The 23,908-nt window shown below is 45.8% G+C and overlaps 2 protein-coding genes and 1 long non-coding RNA gene across 5 annotated transcripts in view; 1 reads left to right on the top strand and 2 right to left on the bottom strand.

Annotated features, from left to right (window-relative positions):
• Positions 1–224: 224 nt before the first annotated feature.
• LOC133769831 (uncharacterized) lies at positions 225–10,880 on the bottom strand. 2 transcript variants are annotated; one of them, XR_009867282.1, is made up of 4 exons: positions 10,793–10,880; positions 10,556–10,641; positions 3,059–3,224; positions 225–2,354 (listed from the first exon to the last, which is right to left on the bottom strand). It is a non-coding gene; the product is annotated as an uncharacterized LOC133769831 (long non-coding RNA). The 2 variants fall into 2 exon arrangements; XR_009867281.1 differs by lacking the exon at positions 3,059–3,224.
• Positions 10,881–13,363: 2,483 nt separating this feature from the next.
• GCH1 (GTP cyclohydrolase 1) overlaps positions 13,364–23,908 on the bottom strand; it is a 56,855-nt gene continuing 46,310 nt past the window's right edge. Inside the window, exons 4-6 of one of the 2 annotated variants that reach the window (XM_062205094.1) lie at positions 17,026–17,057; positions 15,789–15,873; positions 13,364–15,115 (exon numbers count right to left, since the gene is read on the bottom strand). In XM_062205094.1, coding sequence (XP_062061078.1) covers positions 14,992–15,115; positions 15,789–15,873; positions 17,026–17,057 — 241 coding nt within the window. In that variant the 3' untranslated portion in view covers positions 13,364–14,991. Of the gene's footprint in view, positions 15,371–15,788; positions 15,874–17,025; positions 17,058–23,908 lie in introns of both variants that reach the window. The other variant, XM_062205093.1, reaches the window with a different exon arrangement.
• Positions 23,776–23,908, top strand: part of LOC133769383 (FMR1-interacting protein NUFIP2-like) — a 2,067-nt gene continuing 1,934 nt past the window's right edge. The window contains 1 exon segment of the mRNA XM_062204578.1: positions 23,776–23,908. This exon segment is cut by the window's right edge and continues 1,437 nt beyond it. Coding sequence (XP_062060562.1) covers positions 23,776–23,908 — 133 coding nt within the window.

Here is a 23,908-nt window from a genome sequence, read left to right as displayed (position 1 = left end):
ATCTGTTAAAACTAATAAACAAATTCAGCCAAGCTGTCAGATACTACAATCAACATAAAAAAATAAGTTGCATTTTTTATGCTTTCATTTTTTTAAACTTTTATTTAATAAATATAAATTTTGAAAGTACAACATTTGGATTATAGCAGTTTCCCCCCCTCCCCACATAACCACCCTCCCACCCACAAACCATCCCACCTCCCACTCCCTCTCCCATCCCATTCTTCATTAAGATTCATTTTTAATTATCTTTATATACAGAAGATCAACTTAGCATATACTAAGTAGAGATTTCAATAGTTTACACCCACACAGACACACAAAGTATAAAGTACTGTTTGAACACTAGTTTTACCATTAATTCGCATGGTACAACACATTAAGGATGGAGATCCGACATGGGGAGTAAGTGCACAGTGACTCCTGTTGTTGATTTAATAACTGACACTCTTATTTATGACGTCAGTAATCACCTGAAGCTGCCAAGGCTATGGAAGCCTAGAGTTCACCAACTCCAACCTTATTTAGACAAGGCCATAATCAAAATAGAAGTTCTCTCCTCCCATCAGAGAAAGATATCTCCTACTTTGATGGCCTGTTCTTTCCGCTGGGATCTCACTCACAGAGATCTTTCACTTAGGTCATTTTTTTGCCATAGGGACTTGGCTTTCCATGCCTGAGAAACTCTCATGGGCTTTTTAGCCAGATCCGAATGTCTTAAGGGCTGATTCTGAGGCCAGCGTGCTGTTTAAGGCATTTGCCATTCTATGAGTCTGCTGTGTATCCCGCTTCCCATGTTGGATTGTTCTCTCCTTTTTAATTCTATCAGTTAGTATTAGCAGACACTGGTCTTGTTTATGTGATCCCTTTGACACTTAATCCTATCTTTATGTTCAATTATGAACTTAAACTGATGGTATTTAAGATGGTATTGGTACGTGCCAACTTAATGGGATTTGGAGTCCCATGGTATGATTCTAGCTCTACCATTAGAGGTAAGTCCAAGTGAGCATGTACCAAACTGTACATCTCCTCCCTTTGTTATTCTCACTCTTATTTTCAGTTAAATTTAAACACCTAAGAATAATTGTGTATTAATTAAAGAGTTCAACCAATGGTATTAAGTAGAACAAGAAAATACTAAAAAGAATAAAATAGTAAGTTGTTCATCGACAGTCAAGACAAGGGCTGATCAACACATTGTTTCTCACAGTGTCAGTTTCACTTCAACAGGTTTCCTTTTAGGTGCTCAGTGAGTTGTCACAGATCAGGAAGAACATATGATATTTGTCCCTTTGGGACTGGCTTATTTCACTCAGCAAGATATTTTCCAGATTCCTCCATTTTGTTTCAAATGACCAGATTTCTTTCTTTTTTTTTAACCACTATATAGTATTCTATAGAGTACATATCCCATAATTTCTTTATTCAGTCTTCTGTTGATGGGCATTTAGGTTGATTCCAGGTCTTAGCTATTGTGAATTCAGCTGCAATAAATTGCATTTCTATACACTAACAAACTACCTGAAAATGAAACTAGGAAAACAATCTCATCTACAATAGAACCAAGACGTAGAAACAACATAAATTTTTACTGACGGGCCTGGCACTGTGACACAGCAGGTTAAAGCCCTGGCCTGCAGCACTGGCATTCCATATGGATGCCGGTTCAAGTCCCAGTTGCTCCACTTCCGAACCAGCTCCCTGATAATGCGCCTGGGAAAGCAGCGGAGGATGGCCCAGGTCCTTGGACCCCAGCACCCATGTGGGATACCAGGAAGAAGCTCCTGGCTCCTGGCTTTGGATCAGCTCAATTCTGCCTGTTATGGCCATTTGGGGAGTGAATCAGCGGATGAAAGACCTCTCCTCTCTGTCTCTACCTCTCTCTGTAACTATTTCAAATAAACAAAATAAATCTTTAAATAAATATTTACTGACAAAAGGATAAAGATAATATGGTATATACTCATACACACAGTGGACTACTAGTCAGCCATCAAAAGAATGAAATTCTTCAACATGTGATGACATGGATGAACCTTGAAGAAATTATGCTGTGTGGGGCCAGTGTCGTGGCTCACTTGGTTAATCCTCTGTCTGCGGCGCCGGCATCCCATATGGACGCTGGGTTCTAGTACCAATTGCTCCTCTTGCAGTCCAACTCTCTGCTGTGGCCCAGGAAGGCAGTGGGGGATGGCCCAAGTGCTTGGGCGCCTGCACCCATGTGGGAGACCAGGAAGAAACACCTGGCTCCTAGCTTCGGATCAACGTAGCTCTGGCCGTAGCGGCCATTTGTGGGGTGAACCAATGAAAGGAAGATCTTTCTCTCTGTCTGTCTCTGTCTATGGCTCTACCTGTCAAATAAAAAAAAAAAAAAAAAGAAATTAGGCTATGTGACATAATCTAGTCACAGAAAGACAAATCTTCACGATTCCGCTTATAGGAAGTGTGAAATAGTCCAACCCATAGAACTGAAGAGTGGAGTGGCGTATGGGCGGTGCAGACCAGAATCAGCCACTCTTCTCAGATAAGAAAAAGGCCCCTTTTAGTTCACATTGGAAACTTTCCAAAGTTCACCAAAGTGTTGGGAGTTGTACAGGGGTCCTCTGTGACACAGCTTCCGCAATTAACAATCGTCCAGTCTCGTTTCACCCACTCCATCCCATCCACACACACACACACACACACGCACATCCCACAACAGAGGACCTCAGAGCAAATTCCAGATACAAAGCCATCCCACCTGAAAATGCTCCCATGGCTGGCTGGCTCCTGAGTGCTTGCACCCACGGGCCCCTGCTCAGCTCTCTGCCCTCCCCACACCCACACATCACAGAGTCGCTCTGCACAGGTCACCCCCACCACCAGCTCTGGCTGCCTCTGTCCTCCTTCTCCATGGTTCTCTGCCCCCAGCACAATCCCCTCCCACAGCTGCAGCCCTCAGTTCTTAGAGACCGACTCTCCTTTCTTTAACACATGAACTTGACCAGAGCCCTGCCTCCTGAGAAGGCAGTGCCCTCCACTCGCACCCCCTCTAGATACAGCCCCTTTGCCTCACTTCCGCCGTGGCAGGTCCTCTTGGAGGAGGGGGCTAAAGGTGTGGCTTCTGCTTCCTCTCTTCGTACTCACTCCTCAGTAGCTCAGGCGCTACCAGGTTAATGATTTCCACCCGACAAAACCCCAGGGCGCTCCTCAGGTGTCATTCTGCCACCTCCATGGCTTTGCTGGCCAATGTAGTACAGGTTCACGGTATAAAAACCAGAAAAGAGAGAAGGCAACTAAGCAAATGTGAGTGACTACTACAAATAAGATACCACATGAAGGCTAAAGTAGAATTTCCTATGATTCGAGTCTTTCAATGTTATTCCCTGCCATCGTTGTATATTCAGGGCTGCTTGAAAAGCTTCATGGAAAATGGAAGTAAAGGATAAGTTTATTTTGGTGCAAAAATCTTGAAATCCACACACACATTTTTACATAATATGCATTTCCATGAAACTTCCGAAGACCCTGCCTCATAAATATTTACCTACAGATATATATATATTAATATATATGTATCTTTTTTAAAGGTTCATTTATTTATTTGAAAGGCAGAGTTACAGAGAAGCAGAGAGAGAGAGAGAGAGAGAGAGAGAGAGAGAGAGAGAGAGGTCTTCTGTCACTGGTTCACTCCCCAGATGGCCACAATGGCAGGAGCTGGGCTGATCCGAAGCCAGGAGCCAGGAGCTTCTTCTTGGTCTCCCATGCAGGCATAGGGGCCCAAGGACTCGGGCCATCTTCTACTGCTTTCCCAGGCCATAGCAGAGAGCTGGATCAGAAGTAGAGCAGCCAGGACTCGAACAGGAGCCCATATGGGATGCGGGCACTGCAGACCGAGGCTTTACCCGCTATGCCACAGCGCTGACTATATATATATCTTAATTCATGTATAAAATCTTGTAACAAGTACTGACTTGCACAGTGTCTGACAAAAGTAGTGACTCAATAAATATTTTCTAAATCACGAGTGATCCCACTTCATAAGTCATTAGTTTTGTTTGCATTTCACAGCTGGGTGGTATTCCACCCTTGGGCGTACTTTAACTTATTCCCTGCAGTTGGGTACTTACCTCAACCTTTCACATGAACAACCCAGCACAACGGAACCTAAGGGGACCAAGGCTTGGCAAAGGAAGACCTGTGTCCTTCCTGGCCATGGCAAATGCCAGCAATGAGGGAGGAGGCTGTGGCGCTGTCTCCTGGGCGGGCTTCTCAGGGTATACAGGACCTCACTCCCAGGACTCACCTGGGCCGGTCGTTGCAGGTGGAGATGGGCCCTGACGTCTCTGAGGTCTCCCTTCAGCCTCTGGGGCCAAGGCGCCCAATCCTGCTCTCCCGGAACAAAGAGCCCAGTCTCTATATCTGCATAATTTCTATTCCTGCATAATTTCTATTCCTGGCCGTGAACTCTCCAGGGAAGAAGTATTCACTGAAATAGAGGTGCATTCTGTTCTTAATCAAAAATAAATGAAGAGAGGAGAGGCGGGGGGAGGAAAGAAACACAGTTAAAAGTCAGGACCCGAAAGCCCTCCAGCCATCGTCCTGTGGGCGTGAGTCTGGAAGGACTGATACTGATCCATGCCTTGCAAACACCCTGCCCAGGGGCAGCCACCACCACCTGTGACGCCAGCATCCAATATGGGCGCCGGTTCCAGTCCCAGCTGCTCCACTTCCAATCCAGCTCCCTGCTGATGCATCTAGGAAAGCAGTGGATGATGGTCCAAGTGCTTGGGCCCCTGCACCCACATGGGAGACCCGGATGAAGCTTCCTGGCTCCTGGCTTCAGCTTGGCCCAAGCCCTGTTGTTATGGCCACTTGGGAAGTGAATCAGAGGATGGAAGATTCTCCCTCTCCCCTACAACCCCTACAACTCTACCTTTCAAATAAATAGATAAATCTTTAAAAAAAAAAAAAAAAACAACTCCACCTCAGATACGAGGTTGCAGGAGTATGAAAAGGAGCCCCACAAATGTGTCAGACCTAGAGCAGGGTGGGTTACACCTGCAGGTCAAATCCTGCTCACTACCTGTTTTTGATGGCCCACGAGCTAGGAATGTTTTTACATTTTTTTGTAAGATTTATTCATTTATTTTAAAGGCAGAGTTACAGAGAGGCAGAGAGAGAGAGAGAGAGAGAGAGACCAACCCAAGCTGCTCTACTTCCAACCCAGTTCCCTAACGATGTGCCAGAGAAAGCATTGGAGGATACCCAAGTCCTTGGGCCCCTGAAACCACATAGGAGATGTAGATGAAGCTCCTCGCTCCTGTTGCAGCCATTTGGTGAGTGAATGAAAGCTAGCATTCTCTCTCCTCTATCTTTCTCTCTTTCTCTAATTCTGACTTTAAAATAAAATAAATCTTTAAAAAAATGATGCTTGATGTAGGAAGGGGAACTGAGATGTGTACCTGGAGCCTTTTTAAAATGTGAAGTGGCTGAGAGGGAGTGGGGGTGCTTAGCTAGAGGGGGCACCCTGGGATGCTGTAACTGCTCAGGATCTTGGCTGTGGTGGTGGACACACAAACCTACGCATTGTATAGAGCTTAATGCATGAGTAGACACACAAAGATGTCTGGGCAAATCAGAACAAGATCAGTGATTACATTACTGTCAATATCCTAGTTGTGCTATTGTGCCACGGTGTTGCTAAACATTAAACCTGGCACATGAACTTTCATTATCTCAATAAAATTTTCAGTGTAAAAATGAGAACTTGCCAAGATAAATGAGGTGTTTACCCTAGGTAAAACAGGATGTTAATTTGTGGGCTATAAAAACTTGACAGCTAAGATATAAAATGTCACCATAGCTTACAGGGGTTGGGGGAGGTGTTGGAGTAGCTGGGGGAATAGCTCTTCTGAGCCTCCCACTCTCATTCTGTAGAGGAGGGGAAGAGAGAACGACGGTGACTTTTTTCCCCAGTAAATCACTCTATCCTTTGGAAACCCAGAGGTCCTCTGTAGCATTATTTATAAGAACAGTAAACTGGAAACAAATGAAAAGCTCATCATAATGGAATTAATCAATATATGTTATAGTTATACCACGGAATATATCATGGAACCAATTTTAAGACCTGTAAGATAAGATAAGACAGATAAGATACTGAGGGAAGTGAAGGGAAGTCTACGTGGACTTTGGGGTCTCCAAACCTTTTGATGGCTACACCAGGCGGGAGGCGGGGGCGGAGACTGGAAGAACACAGGGGAAAGTGCTAACAGTGAACTCCAGCGAGAAATTTGAGATAATTTGCTTAGCACCAAACAAGCACGACGTAAGGAGTGATCATTGCAAGTGCTGTGGACGTGATAGTGAGTTTTCTAAAAGTCCTTACACCTTATCCAATAGCGATCCAAACTGAAATCAACACAGAGGAGATGGACAGATTTTCATTCATTATTCCAGAAGGGTCTATAAATCACTTACACATTTAAAAATCAAGGAGCATTCTTTAAAATACTCATGCGATGCAATAGGACAACATCTTTCCTTTGCACCTGACTATACTTTCTAAATTTCCTACGTTGAGCACTCAGAAAATGAGAAACCCACAAGTAGGCTATGTTCGGAAAGACCAGACCAGAAGAATAAGCTATTTACACGTGGATAACTGCAGCACTGATTACATTAATCTGCAGCCAGGCCCTTTGAAGGCCACTTTACCTTTGGACTTATCAGTAAGTGGCTGCAGATGCTGGACCAACAATTCACAGTGAGCCCCTGGCAATTCTCCAGCCCAGAAGGCCCAGCCACAAAGCTGGTGGCCTTCTGCTGGGCTCCCTGGTCTGAAGAGTTGCAGCCTGGGCTTATAGTTCTCCCTCTGAGAGCTCCCCATCCCCAACATTAACCAGGGGATTTTCTGTTCAAAACACAATGACAAATTCTGAGTAAGTGTCCATAGGGTGCAGGTGCATGTGCGGGCTCAAAGCTTTCCTGGGTGATTTGGGTGGGTACACATGAGCCCTTCATTTCAACGTATTTGAGTCATTCCTTAAATCATATAAACATAAGTATCTAAAATATGTAAAGTGTGTTGTAGATGCCTTAAATATATTGGGAATCTCTGTCAGAAGGTGATGAATGATGGTTTCCGGGAGGAAAGCTGAGTGACTGGGAACAGACAGGGAGATTCTTTACCCTTAATCCTTCCATGCTTTTTAAATTACATCAAGTGCATGGAGGAGGATACTTTAAAAAAGTCGCCGTGGCTCACTAGGCTAATCCTCCGCCTGCGGCACCTGTACTCTGGGTTCTAGTCCCAGTTGGGGCGGCGGATTCTGTCCCAGTTGCTCCTCTTCCAGTCTAGCTTTCTGCTGTGGCCTGGGTAGGCAGTGGAGGATGGCCCAAGTGCTTGGGCCCTGCACCCGCATGGGAGACCAGGAGAAGCACCTGGCTCCTGGCTTCGGATCAGCGCAGTGCGCCGGCTGTGGCGGCCATTGGAGGGTGAACCAATGGCAAAAAGGAAGACCTTTCTCTCTCTCTCTCACTATCCACTCTGCCTGTCCAAAAAAAAAAAAAAAAAAAAAAAAGTCTATGGGCAGGAAGAATCAAAAGATAAGTTGACTTTAGTGCAAACAAAGTTTGAAAACCATGCTCAGAAAATGTATGTTACGAAAAATCTATGCATAGATTTCAAAACTGATTTGCACCAAATGAACGTACTTTTTAATTCAATTTTCCACATTTTTTAAAAAAGTACTTTTTTTTTTTTTTTTTTTTTTTTTTTTTTTTTTTTGACAGGCAGAGTGGATAGTGAGAGAGAGAGACAGAGAGGAAGGTCTTCCTTTTTGCCGTTGGTTCACCCTCCAATGGCCGCTGCGGCCGGTGCATCTCGCTGATCCGAAGCCAGGAGCCAGGTGCTTCTCCTGGTCTCCCATGCGGGTGCAGGGCCCAAGGACTTGGGCCATCCTCCACTGCACTCCCGGGCCATAGCAGAGAGCTGGCCTGGAAGAGAGGCAACCGGGATAGAATCCGGCGCCCCAACAGGGACTAGAACCCGGTGTGCTGGCGCCGCAAGGCGGAGGATTAGCCTGTTAAGCCATGGCGCCGGCCAGTACTTTCATATTATCTATTAAAACAAAGTAAAAAGTAAAAGAAAACCAAATGTTAAAAGCATATTTGCTGGGCCAGCGCTGTAGCACAGTGGGTTAAGCTGCCATCTACAGCGCCAGCATGCCCTTGTGGGTGATGGTTCAAGTCTCACAGCTGCTCCACTTCTGATCCAGCTCCCTGCTAATGTAATGGCGAGGGATAGCAGTGGAAGATGGTCCAAGTGCTTGGACCCCTGCACCCATGTGGGAGTCCTGGGAGAAGCTACTGCCTCCAGGCTTCAGCCATTTAGGGAGTAAACCAAGCAATGTGTAGAAGATCTCTCTCTCCCCTTCCCTTTCTCTCTCTCTTTCTCTGTAATTCTGATTTATAAATAAATATTTTTCTTTTTTAAAAAAGCAGATTTGCCTTTACACACTCAGCTCAACTGGATCCACTTTTCTTTAGCTCAGGTGTTCAAAGCTGTGTAAACTGGAAACATTTTTCTGCAGGTGTTTTTGCTAAAGAAACTTCAGAGAAAACATCGAATGACTTTAAAAGAACACTGGAAACAAACACAATAAAATAATAGATCTTACATTCTGATGGCTCTAGAACCCACCCCCCACTTCAGGGTCACACATCCAACCACTGGGAAGCACTTCAGTCAGCTAACGTGGAGCAGATGAGGGTTCCCAGTTTGCAATAAACTAAAACAATTTCATAATCTCTGAGGACAGCAGTTGCCTGGATCCCATGGGAGCAGAGAGAGTGGTAAACTTTTCCTTTACATTCTCTTAGGCTGTGTGAATTTTGTGCTGTGCAAATGAATTACCAGACAAAAAAAATAATTTTCTAAAAATGCTGAGCATGTATGACTGTGTGAGCAGCTGACAGGTACACTCCCATCCTAAAGCTACTCCTGGCAGCACCTTTGGGTTCAAGGGGCAAAGCTGATTGCACACAGCTTCAAACAGGTGGGGGCAGAGTGATACAAGGTCAGCTGGCGGAGGTCAAACAGCTGCAGAGCTGAGTAGAAGGTGACCTAACAGCCTGGGCCCATTGGTCAGCAGAAAGACCACAGACGGCGTCACAGCAGGAAGCTGGCTCTTCAACCCAGTAGTGGGCGATGCACGTGTCATCCTCCATGACCCCCAGGGTACTCACAACTCACTTGCAAAGTGGCAAAGTCAGGCCAAGCATTCGGCAAGTGGGACGCCTGCACCCTTCACCCGATTGCCTGGGTTCAAGTCCCAGCTCCACTTCCGATTCCAGCTTTCTGCTAATGTGCACCTGCAGAGGCAGCAGGTGATAGTGAAGGCGGCTGGGTCCCTGCCGTCCACATGGGAGACCAGGATGGAGTTCCCAGCTCCTGGCTTCAGCCTGGCCTCACCCTGGAAGCTGCAGGTTTGGGGGAAGTGATCCAGTGAATGGGAGAGCTCTGTCTCTATTTCTGTCTCTCTCTCTCTCTCTCTCCCTCTCTCTCTCTCTCTCCATCTCTCTGCCTTTCAAATGAGATTAAAGAAAGAAAGCTAGCTCACCCTTAAAAAAAAAATGGAAATATTCTTCCTTGTAATACCTCTTCCAGCTAGGCTGTTGACTTCCCATTAAATTTGGGAGATTTTTCTTCTACCCCCCAAAACCTAAAAATGCAGGAAAATACATTATAAGTTCTCAAGACTCAGTGTCCCATGTTGATTTTAATCTCTCTCTCTCTCTCTCTCTCTCTCTTTTACAGTGTTCTGACTTAAAAGGCAATGAGAATCCATGTTGATCTGCCTACACGTCAAGAATCACAACAGACTATTTATTTGTAGTTACCTTTTAAAAATTGAATTGATACGTAGCTACTGTTATCACACATTCACACAGGGACATGAGAAGTCACTCTTCCCCCCACCCCTCCTGAAGAGGCGATTTTGACAATCATTAAGTGAGAGGTCAGATAAGGTTTCAACTCCACGTGCTCCTTGGTCACAGGCAGATCAGCTTCCAGGAAAGCCCAGGAATGAGACCTCATGGGAGAAGTTTTGCTTGGAGATGGTTTGTACTGGGTCTCTAGTGGTATTTTCCAAAGGCCCAGGAAAAAAATAACACTGTGGCCCGTACTATTCAGGATGGTTTGAAACTGATCTTTGTTTCCTAGTTTTTCCTTTTCTGCTCAGTTTACCCCTTGGTTTAAGAAATAAAATGGACTTGCCAAGAAAAAAAAAAAAAAAAACTCCAAGAAATGTACCAGCCAGCATAGACTATGACACTAAACATTAGTATCACTACACATACAATGGCAATCCCACAAAAAGGCAAATGGGGGGAGGGGGGACCTCATTTGTCTTTCTCTCTGGCACATTTGAGAATGTAGGCAGCTCCAGGCAAGGGGAGAAGAAAACCACATCCTAAACCCAGGAGGGCACCGCAGCCTCCGCGAGGGCTCCCCGTGCCCAGGCGGCTCCCGCAGGGATCCTGCACACGCCTCTGCCTCGCTCACCAACGGGGACACGACGCTTCTCTGGGCAGCACAGTCCGTTCCGGAAGTTAAGGACTTCTCCAAAGGTCAGAGGTGTGGACACATTGCTAAAACAAACAGGAGAATGTGGAAATCAGAGGAAAAGCGGGCAGACGCGGCCGGGCTGCGGAATCATGTGCTGACTGCAAGTGAATCCCAGCCAGGCCGCTGGGGAGGGGACAGGCAAAGCCACTTAACCCTGGGGTGTCCCCTCCTTACCCCATATGGGCCAGATACTCTCTCTCAGAAGGGCACGGCAATGGAACCGAAGCAGCCAAGGGTGGCAGAAGCCCAAGCACACCTCCTGTCCAACCGAAATCTTGGAATTTCCCAGGGAGCGGCCCTCAAAGTGACGTCACGTCCTACAAGGCTGCACTGTTTCCAGTTCTGTAATAACCCTCCCTGCCTTAACCAAAAGCTTGGCAGCCCAGAAAGGCCCCGAGCTGAAGCCAGAGCAGCCGTGTGGTCCACACTGTACAACTGAAGCCAGCCCGAAAAGGACAGAGCAGGAAAAGGCAGGCGCTCTGCTCCATAGCTGGGGGGCGGCTCCGGGTTTCCAAGCAGAGAGACCTATGTCCAAGTGAAGGGCCGGACAGAACCAGCCCAGGCTGGCTGCCTCAGGTGCAGCAGTTGAGGCAGAAACCAACTCAACACTTCTCTACTTAGCTGCCCTCTGCGGCACTCAGCCAGCCACAGACACCCTAGCAGGTGCACATTCACGGGGCAAAAGCAGAGCTTCTCCAAATGCAAATGACCTCATCAACTGGGGAACCAGGAGAAGAGCCCATACAGTTCTTAAGAAACTTTCAGATAGACCAATATCATGTACGCATCTCATGTGTACCTTGATTCCAACAAACTACTCAAACAAGTGTGAAACACTGGGGAGAAACTGGATGCTGACTGGATGTCTGTCATTGAAGAACTCATATTTTGTGCCAGTGGATGCATCTAGTTTTGTATTTTTTTTTTGCATGATACCACTTCATGCAAAATGATATGAAACATGAGAATGACGTCATGCCCTGGGGTGTGCTGTGAAATGATCCCAGACAGAGTGGAGGTACAGAAGGAACAAGAGAGGCCGGCGCCGTGGCTTAACAGGCTAATCCTCCACCTTGCGGCGCCGGCACACTGGGTTCTAGTCCCGGTTGGGGCGCCGGATTCTATCCCGGTTGCCCCTCTTCCAGTCCAGCTCTCTGCTATGGCCCGGGAGTGCAGTGGAGGAGGGCCCAAGTCCTTGGGCCCTGCACCCGCATGGGAAACCAGGAGAAGCACCTGGCTCCTGGCTTCGGATCAGCAAGATGCGCCGGCCGCAGCGGCCATTGGAGGGTGAATCAACAGCAAAAGGGAAGACCTTTCTGTCTCTCTCTCACTATCCACTCTGCCTATCAAAGAAAAAAAAAGGAACAAGAGGCCATGATTTCAGACTTCTAGAAGCTGAGCAAGGAGTCCACGAGGACTTGTCCCCTGTCTGTTGTGCAGTTTTTATTTTCCATCACGAAAACTGAAATAAAGCAGGTGCCCCTGGGAGGAATGGGCTGCTCGGGTATCCACACTTCACCTTGAACACTCCTGCTGTGATGCCTCCACTCTTCACACTCCACAGCAGCAGCAGGCGATCCAGCTTGTCCCGTAGAATCCAAGTGCTCTGTGTCCATGGAAAGCCTTCCTAAAAACCGGGCAGCAAGTGTTGTGGCGCTGCAGGTTAAACCACCGCTTGGAATGCTCACATTCCATACAGAGTGCCTGGAAGAGTCCCACCTCTGCTTCCGATCCAGCTTCCTGCTCATGTGCCTGGGAGGCAGTAGGTGGTGGCCCAAGAACTTGGGTTCCTGCCACTCACATGGGAACCCAGATGCAGTTCCTGGCTCCTGGCTTCCGCCTGGCTGGGTTCTGGCTGTCATAGGCCTTGGGGAATAAATCAGCAGATTTAAAGCACTCGCTCACCCGCCCTCCCTCCCTCCCTCCCTCTCTCTCCCTCCACCTTTCAAATAGATGCATCTTTAAGACCTGTGAGATCTGCAACCCCTCCTCCGCTGAGTGACCAGCTCAGAAACAAGCCAATCAGTTTTCAGGGTCAGTAGCCTTGGACTTAGCTGAGCAGCTCACTGCTCTGGCATCTCAGAGAGGTGGCTTTACCAGCAAGCAATCCTAGCTGGGGTGACAAGATTGGCTACCCAACAGTGTGCAGCATCCTGCCGGCACCAGCAGCTGCTCTGGGGCCCCAGCACCTGCACATGGCGACCGTCAGTGAGGGTGGGAGCCTTGCCCAGAGGGAGCCGGGAATAAGGAAAAGACTTCTAACAAGGGGGAATGGAGGTCACTGGGCATGGGACAGGTGGCAGCAAGACCCTTTGCACCTGCTCCAGTTTGCCCAGGGTGGAATCTTCCTAGGAAAGGGGAGGAAGCCCTGGTCTCTCCTTGTCCCACCAGGCTCTGCCATCCCTACAGCTCCCACAAAAGAGGCGGGGCCACTCTCAGAAGGCTGTGGTTACCTCAATGTAGGGATGGACAACAGGGATGTGAGGGCCTCTGAGGTCCGACCCTCACCCAGGTCTCCCTCCCCATAACCAGCAAGAGGGTGAAAGCAGTAAGACCCCCAACCCACAGCAAAGAGAAACAGCCAGAGCCTGGGGTTACTTTGTGCTACCATTGAGATTTACATTCTGAGAGCTTCATGGCTAGGAAAACCCTTGTAATGGGTATTATTGCTAAAGCAGAATATAATCAAAATAATCTAATATGATGTTTATCCTGGCAGTTGAAAAAGAAATTACTCCACAAGAACAAAGTTATAACAATTTAATAATTTAAACAGAGCCACTTCAGGAACATACACACACCAACACACACACATACAGGAAATGCTAACAATTTCATTGAACAGTATATTTAAATTCTTTAAAAAATCCCCCAAATGGACTCAATGTCATGGATATGAAAATGTCATTTTGAAGGACAGAGGACAGTGGAACAGACATGACACTGACCAACAACACAAGAGCCTGTGGCTACATCACACCTTTATACGAACATTACAAGGGAACATTAGGACAGTCATGAAAAAGGATACACATGGCCTCAGAAAGACGAATTCATAGTTAACAATGTCTTTGGTTCCTCCAAGTTACACTTGTTTTGACTTGAACACACCGAACACAAGTTGAGTGCTTAGAGCTCTCCCTATAAATGTCTTAACATTAAGCGGGCTGATGTTTACACCAGCTTTGAAATTTAAAGGAATTCAAAAATCACCACTGTACCACAGAAACTCCAAATACAGAAAAATCTAGGAAATGCGGGAAGTAGGGGAAAATGTAAAATAAAATAAAATAAAATAAAATAAAACCTCTGCTATCTCATCCCATGATGCGCTAAAAAGCATTACATTGGCAGACAGGACACCAAGTGAAAACCAGCAAGGCAGTTAATTCATCTAAAGGAAATGGGATCAATTTGAAGAGCATGTATCAATCTCCTGGGGGGCTGTGTGTGTTTGAGGTCCTGTGTTTGCGGGGAGGCTGGGGTTCTATGGTTTCATTTGGCCCATGCTGCCCCAGGAGAGGAAATCTATGAGCAAGACAATGACTCACAGGACTACAATCCTACATCACCGCCCTGAGTTACACCCAAGACAAGACCCATGTGGACCCCAGGCGAACTCAAGGCCAGGCGCTTCCGGGAGTGGTGCAATGCGAGAGCAGTGGGCACACATCCTGATGCCCGGAGCCCACGTCAGCTTCTGCACACGGACCCTGACGGCAGCCTCAAGCGTTGGGAAGTTCTTAGAAAATATTTCATAAGATCAAAAGTAAAATGTTTTAAGGCACCTACGAGGGACACACAAAGTAAGCTCGCAAGGAACCCCTAAAGGTGAAAACGTGAAGGCCAGTTATTTGCAGGGTCAAGACTTAGCCTTATCAAATAAAAGGCCTAAGCGTGCACACTTTACATGGTGTGATATTCTCCTCCAAGGCACAGAGAGTTCAATGTCTAAATCCCTGTATGTTGACATGAGAAGCCACGCATAAACAACTCCAGGAACTAAGACCCTGTGCTTGAATTGAAAAAGAAAGAAGGTAGACATGTGCCTTTTTGAACTCACAGTAAATCAAAACCATGGATATTCCACCACCTTCCCCTGGTGACGAACACAACACCTGGAGGGCTAAAAAATAAAAATATACACAGGGAAAATGTCCCTGGTGTTTCAATAGACATGATCACAGTTGCACTCTGAACTCACAGAGCAGCGATGCACACGACACAGGCTTACTGTGACCCCGGTTTTATCAGAAGAGGAAAAACCAGCAGAACAGGCAGAGTTCTGTCCTCTGCAGCCCTCCTGAGCTTGGGTCAAGGGGCCACACTATTCAGGAAACAGGCAAATTCTCCTCTTTCCCAGCAGCCTCCAGTTAGCCAAGTGGCAATGGTGTTGTGCACGTAATTTCCATCACTGTTCTCACTAGTGTTGCCGGCAAAAGGTGGCAGGAAGAAAGTAGAGGACTCACCCCTTTATTAATTATTTTATTTGACTTTCTATAAATAGTTCTTTAAATACAATTATGGACAAGGAACAAACATCACGGCAAATACACACACGCAACGGAGAGCAGACGGACAAGTCCACAGGCCCTACAGAGCACGCGGCACTTGCGGGCGGGCGCTCAGCTCCTGATGAGAGTCAGGAACTCTTCCCTGGTCTTGGGGTCCTCCCGGAACACGCCCAGCATGGTGCTGGTCACAGTCTTGCTGTTCATTTTCTGCACCCCTCGCATTACCATGCACATGTGTCTGCGAAACGAGACAGCAAAGGTCGTTCAGATGCTTCTAAAGAGGAAGTTGACAAAGGGCTAACCTCAGGTTGTGGTTACTAAGTGGGTCAAGATCCCTTCTCACCCAAAGGCTGTCTACCCCTCTTTCATGAGTGGTAAAGGAGACACCAAGCGAAGACAGCACGCTCCTGGTTATGTAACTGCAACAAAGCTTATCTCTCCCTGCACGTCCACACCCCACACACCAAAATCTCTCCCATTCCCTGGCTTGTACATCAGCACCACAGGAAATCAAAGGGGCGAAGGGGTTCAGGCTCAGAGATGGAAACCTACGGTGACCATGGCAACTGGAGAGTACCACCGGGATCTAGAAAACCGGGCTGCCCCAGCTATGAAGATCAACGCTCTGACACTGTGAATGGCGGGTATGGACTTACGTTGCTTCAACCACCACCCCAACTCCAGCAGGGTGCAAGGCTTCCGTGATGGCCACGGCGATTTGCTTCGTAAGGCGCTCTTGAACTGCGAATGGGACAAGGAGCTCAGTGTGAGAGTCGGACCTACAGCGCCGGGAGCATTTCTCCTCCCAGCACACCCCAAGTCTTAAAAAGCAGATCTGTTGAGATTTAATAGCCAAGACACATCAGCTTCCACCCTTTTCCCACGGCTGCCGACTGGGCCACGAGCAGGCCTCTGTTCAACTCCCTCACCTGCAGCCCAGACGCTGAAGTGATCTCCCCATGAGGCCAGCCCTCCTCCATCCCCAGCACCCCTGGGAGAAAGGGACTCGAGTGGTAACTGTCTCCCCCATGTGCAGGAGGAGCAAGTATCCCTGGGCTGGCAATGTGGTGCACCAAGTTAAGTCTCTGCCTGTGATGCTGGCATCCCATACGAGTGCCAGTTCAAGTCCAAGCTGCTCTTCTTCCAATGCAGCTTCCTGTGAATGACCTGGGAAGGCAGCGGAAGATGGCCCAAGTGCTGGGTCCCTGCCACCCATGTGGGAGACTCAGATGGAGTTCCAGGTTTCTGACTTTAGTCTGGCCATCGTAGTCATTTGGGGAGTGAACCAGTAGATTCAAGATTTTCTCTCTCTCTCTCTCTCCCTCTCCCTCCCTGTCTGTAACTCTGCCTTTCAAATAAACATTAAAAAAAAAAAAAAAAAAAAAAAAAAAGCTTGAAACAGGACCAATGAAAGTGCTACAGTGTGATTACTGCAGAAAACCAGTTCCCTGTGCTGAACAACACAACACATCCTGTTGTACACACAAGGGAGTTCAGCGCAGCACTGTATCAGTTGAGAACTTACAAAACACCCAGTGCCTTCTGGCCTATTGGAGCAGGGGCTGGCATGGAGCACACTTTGGAATTCTAAATACCTACATGAATATGGGGGAAATGCTTAAGATTTTTAAGTGACAAAAAGTACAAGAAAAAAAAAGGGAAGCCAATTATAGAAATGTGATCTTGTTAGTCAATAAAATACAAACAAATTAACAGTAAAACAGTGTGGGCCTGAAAAAATGAATGGATGTGCAAAGGCAAGAGATTTCTCCTGGAGGCCTGAAGCACAGCAGTCCTGCTCTTATTTTCCTATGAGGCTTTAATTTTATTACACTTACAATAAAATTTTTATATAAGAAAAATATTTTCTGTAAATAGAGTTTTAAAGTTTACCTTGTAGTCTTCTACTGTAGATTTCTACAATCCTGCAAAAACAAAGAATTGGGGTTTTAGTTCATCATGAATTATTGGAAGGAAGATGCATATTTTGACGTAGTGGTTACAACAGTGCTTGGGACACCCACATTCCACATGGGAGCACCTAGGGAGGAGTCCTGGCTCCACTTCCAATTCCAGCTTCCTGCTACTGCACAGCCTGAGAGGCAGCGATGGGGGCTCAAGAACTTGGGTGCCGGCCACCAATGCGGGAAATCTGGATGGAGTTCCTGGCTCCTGGTTTTGGCCTGGCCCAGCCCTGGCTGTTACAGGCATTTGAGTAGTGAAACAGCAATGAGTGATCTCTGCCTTTCAAAAATAAACAACATAAATAAGGTTTTAAAGTAAAAAATAATAAGTCTTTGCCATAAGACAAAAAAGTGGGGGGGACATGGTTGAAGCAATACTAGGGCGTGGGCAGGGATAATGCTTGTGGGAAGAGGAAAAACACAAGTCCCATAGGGAAATGTGGTCTGAAGGAGCCCACTGGCCACCACCCAGAATGGTGCTTCCTTAGGTCCTGAGGCAGAGACAGAGACACACAGAGAGAGGCAGTGTGTTAATGAGTCTCCAAGTGTAATGTTCACTTAGGAAAAACACAAAAATGAAAAGCAAAACTTTAAAGCTCCTAAGTCATCAATTTTAGGCCAAGTCTCAAGTGTTCTCATTAATCATATTTTACCAAAGCTTTAAGTTCAAGTTAAAAATAAAAGGACTATTTGTTAATTAACAGCAGGTCAACTATTGCACCAACTAAATCTATTAGGGTAATCAGATTAGAACTGATTAGATTTCTTCAGACATCTACAAAACGGGTTTCTGTAAGCCCTAGCATGATTCACCTCCCAAAAACACAAGCCTCCTGGTCTCAGACCACCACCTGTCAGCTGGTGGGTCTTCTGCTTCCACACCTCTCACTCTCCGCGTGAGAATCAAGGACCGCCATGTGTATCACCCACATGACAGTGATGATCCATGCTGAGGATCTCTCTTGTAAATCTTAGCCTTTGCATCCTGAATTGGACTCAATTTAAGGATCACCTCCCCCAAGAAAATTTTACAGCTCTTCCCCTCAGTTCTGCCCCTTAAACAGAACTGATGACTTTCCATCCTTGTTGGAGCCAACAGTCACAGGCACACCATCATATTCACCACTCAGCCAGAGCTCCCTGGAATATAGGAGCCCTGCTGATTCTTCAAGTTGCCAAAAAAAATGTGGTATCCAAAGGATAGGACTATACTCTTTTAAACAGAAACCTGGGAAAAGGTGGTTTCCATCCTAGATAGGGGCCATGTCACATTTTTGCTGGGTCACATTTGTGTGTACATTACTCCTGATAGTTTTCCAGGTGGCTAATGTGTTACACAAGTATGAGATGCCATTGGTTTAAGTCGGTAATGTCTTCCTTCTTGTATTCGTCTTTTGTTCCTTGGGTAGCACTCAAGGGCAGCATTGGACAATGGTGGGTAGTTCTGGGCATCAGTGGTTTACTTCATACTTGACTATGTGACTGTCACCCATGGCACCTGCCACTTGCCGGCAGAGGGCTCCCCTCACCCCAGGAGGTCATTCACGTTGACTTTCATGGAGTCTACATGATTACATGGTGAACAGGTTCCCTGTACTCACAGAGTTCATAATTCTTATTTCTAGATTATTCTATGTTATTCTCCCCCCCAAATAAACCTTTATTTAAGGAATACAAAATTCATGCATTTCATAAATACCCCTTTAGGAATATAGTGCTTCCTCCTACCATACCTGCCCTCCCACCCACACTCCCACTCCTCCTCCTCCCTTGCCCCTTCCCAGTCCCATTCTCCACTAAGATCCATTTTTTTTTTTTTTTTGACATGCAGAGTGGATAGTGAGAGAGAGAGAGACAGAGATAAAGGTCTTCCTTTTTGCCGTTGGTTCACCCTCCAATGGCCGCTGCGGCTGGCGCATCACGCTGATCCGAAGCCAGGAGCCAGGTGCTTCTCCTGGTCTCCCATGCGGGTGCAGGGCCCAAGGGCTTGGGCCATCCTCCACTGCCTTCTCGGGCCATAGCAGAGAGCTGGCCTGGAAGAGGGGCAATCGGGACTAGAACCCGGTGTGCCGGCGCCACAAGGCGGAGGATTAGCCTGTTAAGCCACGGCGCCGGCCAAGATCCATTTTCAATTAACTTTGTACACAGAAGATCAACTCTATACTAAGTAAAGAGTTCAACAATTTTCACAAAAGAAAAAAAAAAAAACAACCCTGCTCCTCAACTGTCAAGACAAGGGCTGTTCAAAGTCATTGCATCTTGAATATAACTTCACTTTTTTTTTTTAGAAACTTAATTAACTTTAACAAAGCACCCAAGAATGATACATCTTTTGGGAGCACTTAGACATAGTTATAATACGACTCTTTGAGGACAGAGGACCTGCATGGGGAGATAAATTAACAACAGGAGTCACTGTGCACTAACAATTAACACTCTTATGTATGACATCAGTGGTCATCTGAGGCTCTTGACATGAGCTGCCAAGGCTATTGAAGCCTTGTGAATCCACAAACTCCTTCAGAATTTAGACAAGGCCATAAGCAAAGTGGAAGTTCTCTCCTCCCTTTAGAGAAAGGTATTTTCTTCTTTGATGACCACTTCTTTCCACTGGGGTCTCACCCACCAAGTTCCTTCATGTAGGACATTTTTTGCCACAGTGTCTTGGCTTTCCATGGCTGAAATGCTTTCATGGGCTTTTCAGCCAGACCAGAATGCCTTAAGGGCTGATTCTGAGACCAGAGTGCTACTTATAGCATTTGTCATTCTATGAGTCTGCTGTATGAACTGCTTCTCATGTTGGAGCATTCAATCCTTTTTAATTCTATGTATATTTATTACCAGACCCTTAATCCTATCCATATGATCACTTTAACACTTAAGATGATATTTTTACCACCTAGCTTAAGGGGAATTGGGGTCCCATGGCAAGTTTTTAAACTGTACCCTTAAAAGTAAGTCTGTAGGAATGTATGCAGAACTATACAGCTTTACAGTTACAAACTTTACACACTTCATAATTACAGCTTTAGGAACATGGTGATTCTTCCCACCATGTCCACCCTCTGACTATACTCCCAATCCTTTTTCCTCCTCCCACTCTTACTCCCACTCTTATTTTTTATTGAGATCTATTTTCAATCAACTTCATACACATATATTTAACCCTATTTTAAATAAAGAGTTCAACAAGTAGTATTAAAACTTCCTCAATAGTCAAGACAAGGGCTGTTCAAGTCACTGCTTCTCAAAGTGTCAATTTCACTTCTACAGATTTTATTTTAGGTGCTCTATTAGTTATTTCAGGTCAGGGAGAACATATGGTATTTGTCCTTTTGGGACTGGCTTATTTCACTAAGTATGATATTTTCCAGATTCCTCCATTTTGATTCAAATGACCAGATTTTCTTTTTTTTAATGCTGTGTGGCATTCCATAGTGTACATATGCCATATTTTCTTTATCCAGTCTTCAGTTGACAGGTATGTGTTGATTCCATGTCTTAGCTATTGTGAATTGAGCTGCAATAAACATGGGGGTGCAGATAGCTCTTTTATATGTTTATTTCATTTCCCTTAGGTAGATTCCTAGGAGTGGGAAGGCTGGGTCATATGGTAAGTCTATATTCAGATTTCTGAGGTATCTCTATACTGTCTTCCATAGTGGCTTTACCAGTTTACATTCCCACCAACAATGGATTAGGGCACCTTTGCCCCTACATCCTCACCAGCATTTGTTGTATTCTGTCTTTCTCAAGTAAGGAGTAGATGTTGAATTTACTTTGTCTTTTAGCATTTAATATAACTGCCTTTGATTTGAAAAAGAAATCTTTACTTTGTCCCTGTTCTCAAAACATCACCTGTTGACAGGTATTTGTCACAAACAAATTCTAGTTTTACATTTAGACTCATCTGACTTTCAGTATTGCTGTTGGCCAACCAACTGTCAGTCTAACCACTGTTACTACATAGCTAGTTGATGTTTTCCTCTATGGCTGCTTCGAGTGTATGTACTCTGGAGTTTGCTACGTTGTGTCTAGGTAGGAATTTAACTTTGCTTTTCTTGTTTGGGACTTAGATGACATCCTGACTCTGGAGGCTGATATTTTGCATTAGTTCAGGAAACTTGTTCGGCCATTATGTTCTCCAATATTCCAACTACTCCACTACCTCTGCTGTCTCCAAACATTCCAGTTAGTGGCATATTAAATCCAAGTATCTTAAATCCTCATTAATATTTTCTACCTGTCTGTTGCATTCTGTGCACTTTCTTAGAACTCTCTTCTAGTTCGTTACACAAGAGTACTCCAAAAAGTTTATGGGAAATACAATGAAAAGCTACATTTAGGGCAGGTGTTTGGCCTAGCAGTTCACTTTCAGACTTTTGATTTCTATTATTTGAGTTTTGAACTTTATCTTAAAAGCCATGGACGAATAGCATGACTGAATGGGCACTAGAGGGAAAAAAAAATCCAGCAGTAGATGAGAGCAGACTGATGAAGGACCCTAAGAGAGTAAGGCAGAGGGGAGCTAGGAGCTTAACATATAATCCTGGGGAGAGGTGAGAGGCCCTAATGGGACAAAAAGATGGCAGAATAGGGAGGGAACTTGCTACTCTAATCTAGGGGAAGATAGTTTAAAAAAAAAAATAGAGTCCAATCAGGAAAGAGTTAAGGAGAAAATAGCAGAGGAACCTCCATGCAAATTAGAGGGAAACTATGGACCCATGTGGATGGTATGGATGCACACAACTCAGGACCTCAGCAACTGATAGCTTCAGCACCAGCTTCGAAGTGAGGTGAGACCAGACTGCAACAGCCCAAGCCACTGGCGATAAAGCTGCGGGAAGAGCCTGGTGTGAGTATGGCTGAGAGCCCTGTGGGGGAACACTGTACCGGCCAACCTAGAGGAGAAAAAAGGGGAGGGACACATTGCTCTCTCCCTGAACACCTGATGCCAGCTTCTTGTAACTAGCCAAGAAAGGGTAGGTGCCATTTTGGATACGTAACAGTTGCACCTGCTCATATCCACATGCCCAACAGCCAAGCAGAGACACCTGTGTTTGGCCAGGAGAACTGAGAGGGGACTGGGTGCTCGTGACTGTGGGAGCCTTGTGTGCTGGGACTATGAAAACACTGCGGCTGTATGTGAGGGCACAGGGTGTGGCTGGGTCTTTGGGTAGTCACGGAGGGTGGCTCCACACACTCAGGGCTCCCTGATAACCTGGTAAGAGCCATTGCTGCAGGATCCGTACTCACACTGAGGACTGCCTGGATCCTTTGTGTGGTTCTTGTGGCAATGCAAATGAATATTATACCCACTGGGGTAGCGCCCAGGCATTGGTCTTCTTGGAGGATTGGAGGTGAGTGTGAGACTATGCCAATGGAGCAGATTAAAATCCTCCCCTCTGATTAAGGAGAGAGAGAGAGAGTTAACATGCCCAATCTGGGTGTCACCTCAGACACTCCTTTCACCTTGGAGTACTGAACAGAGCTCCCTGGCCACACCCACCACATGCCTTTAGGTATTCACTGAAACAACAGACACTCCACTAAGCCATAGAATCACAGTCCAAAGATAAAAGCCACCACAGGACAGAGGGAAAAAAATACAAGTATCTCCACAAATGCCCAAAAATAAATGTAACAGCTCAAGAAACAAGAATAAGTAAGACAACATGACACCTCCAAAGGGATACAACACTTCAGTTTTAAAATGTGAAACTTAAGAGATCGAAGAATTGCCAGAAATGGAATTTAAAAAATTGATCACAGGATTACTTAGAAGTAATCAGAAGCAAATCCATGAATTAAAGAAATTCACACATGACATGAACAAACATTTTTCCCATGAAATTGAGATTTTAAAGAGAAATCAAAAGGAAATATTGGAAATGAAGAATTCAAAAGAACAAAAATGCAGTGGATCTGGCCTCAGAATCAGCCCTTAAGGCATTCAGATCTGGCTGAAGAGCCCATTAAAAAAAAAAAAAAAACTAAATGAAAGATCTCTGCAAGTGAGATCCCAGTGGAAAGAATGGGCCATCAAAGGAGGAGGTACCTTTCTCTGAATGGAGGAGAGAACTTCCACTTTGTCTATGACCTTGTCTAAATAAGATCAGAGTCTGTGAATTCAAAAGGCTTCCATAGCCTTGGCAACTCATGACAAGAACCTAGGGATATTACTGATGCCATAAACAAGAGTGTCCATTTGTTAAGTCAACAACAGGAGTCACTGTGCACTTACTCCTCATGTAGGATCTCTGTCCTTAATATGTTGTTCAATGTGAATTAATGCTATAACTAGTACTGAAACAGTATTTTATACTTTATGTTCTATGTGGGTACAAACTGTTGAAATCTTTACTTAATATATACTAAATTGATCTTCTGTATATAAAGATAATTGAAAATGAATCTTGATGTGAATGGAAGGGGAGAGGGAGCGGGAGATGGGAGGGTTGCGGGTGGGAGGGAAGTTATGGGAGGGGGAAGCCATTGTAATCTATCAGCTGTACTCTGGAAATTTATATTTATTAAATAAAAGTTTAAAAATGCAATGGACAGCTTTAAGAACAGACTCGGTGATGCAGAAGCAAGAATATCTGAGATAGAAAACAAATCTCGAGATCCTGACGGTGCAGCGCCCGCAGCCTCAGCCAGGGAGTCCCAGCCGCTTTCAATGGAGGAGAAGCCCAGCCAGCCACAGCCTCAACACCATCGCAGCCACCACCAACACCCGCATCAACACCCCCAGCAGCAGCAGCAACCGCACCACCACCACCATTATTATTTCTACAACCACAGCCACAACC

The sequence above is a fragment of the Lepus europaeus genome, chromosome 11 (genome assembly GCF_033115175.1).
Source record: "Lepus europaeus isolate LE1 chromosome 11, mLepTim1.pri, whole genome shotgun sequence".
Taxonomy (NCBI): domain Eukaryota; kingdom Metazoa; phylum Chordata; class Mammalia; order Lagomorpha; family Leporidae; genus Lepus; species Lepus europaeus.
This window is presented reverse-complemented; position numbering and strand designations above follow the sequence as displayed.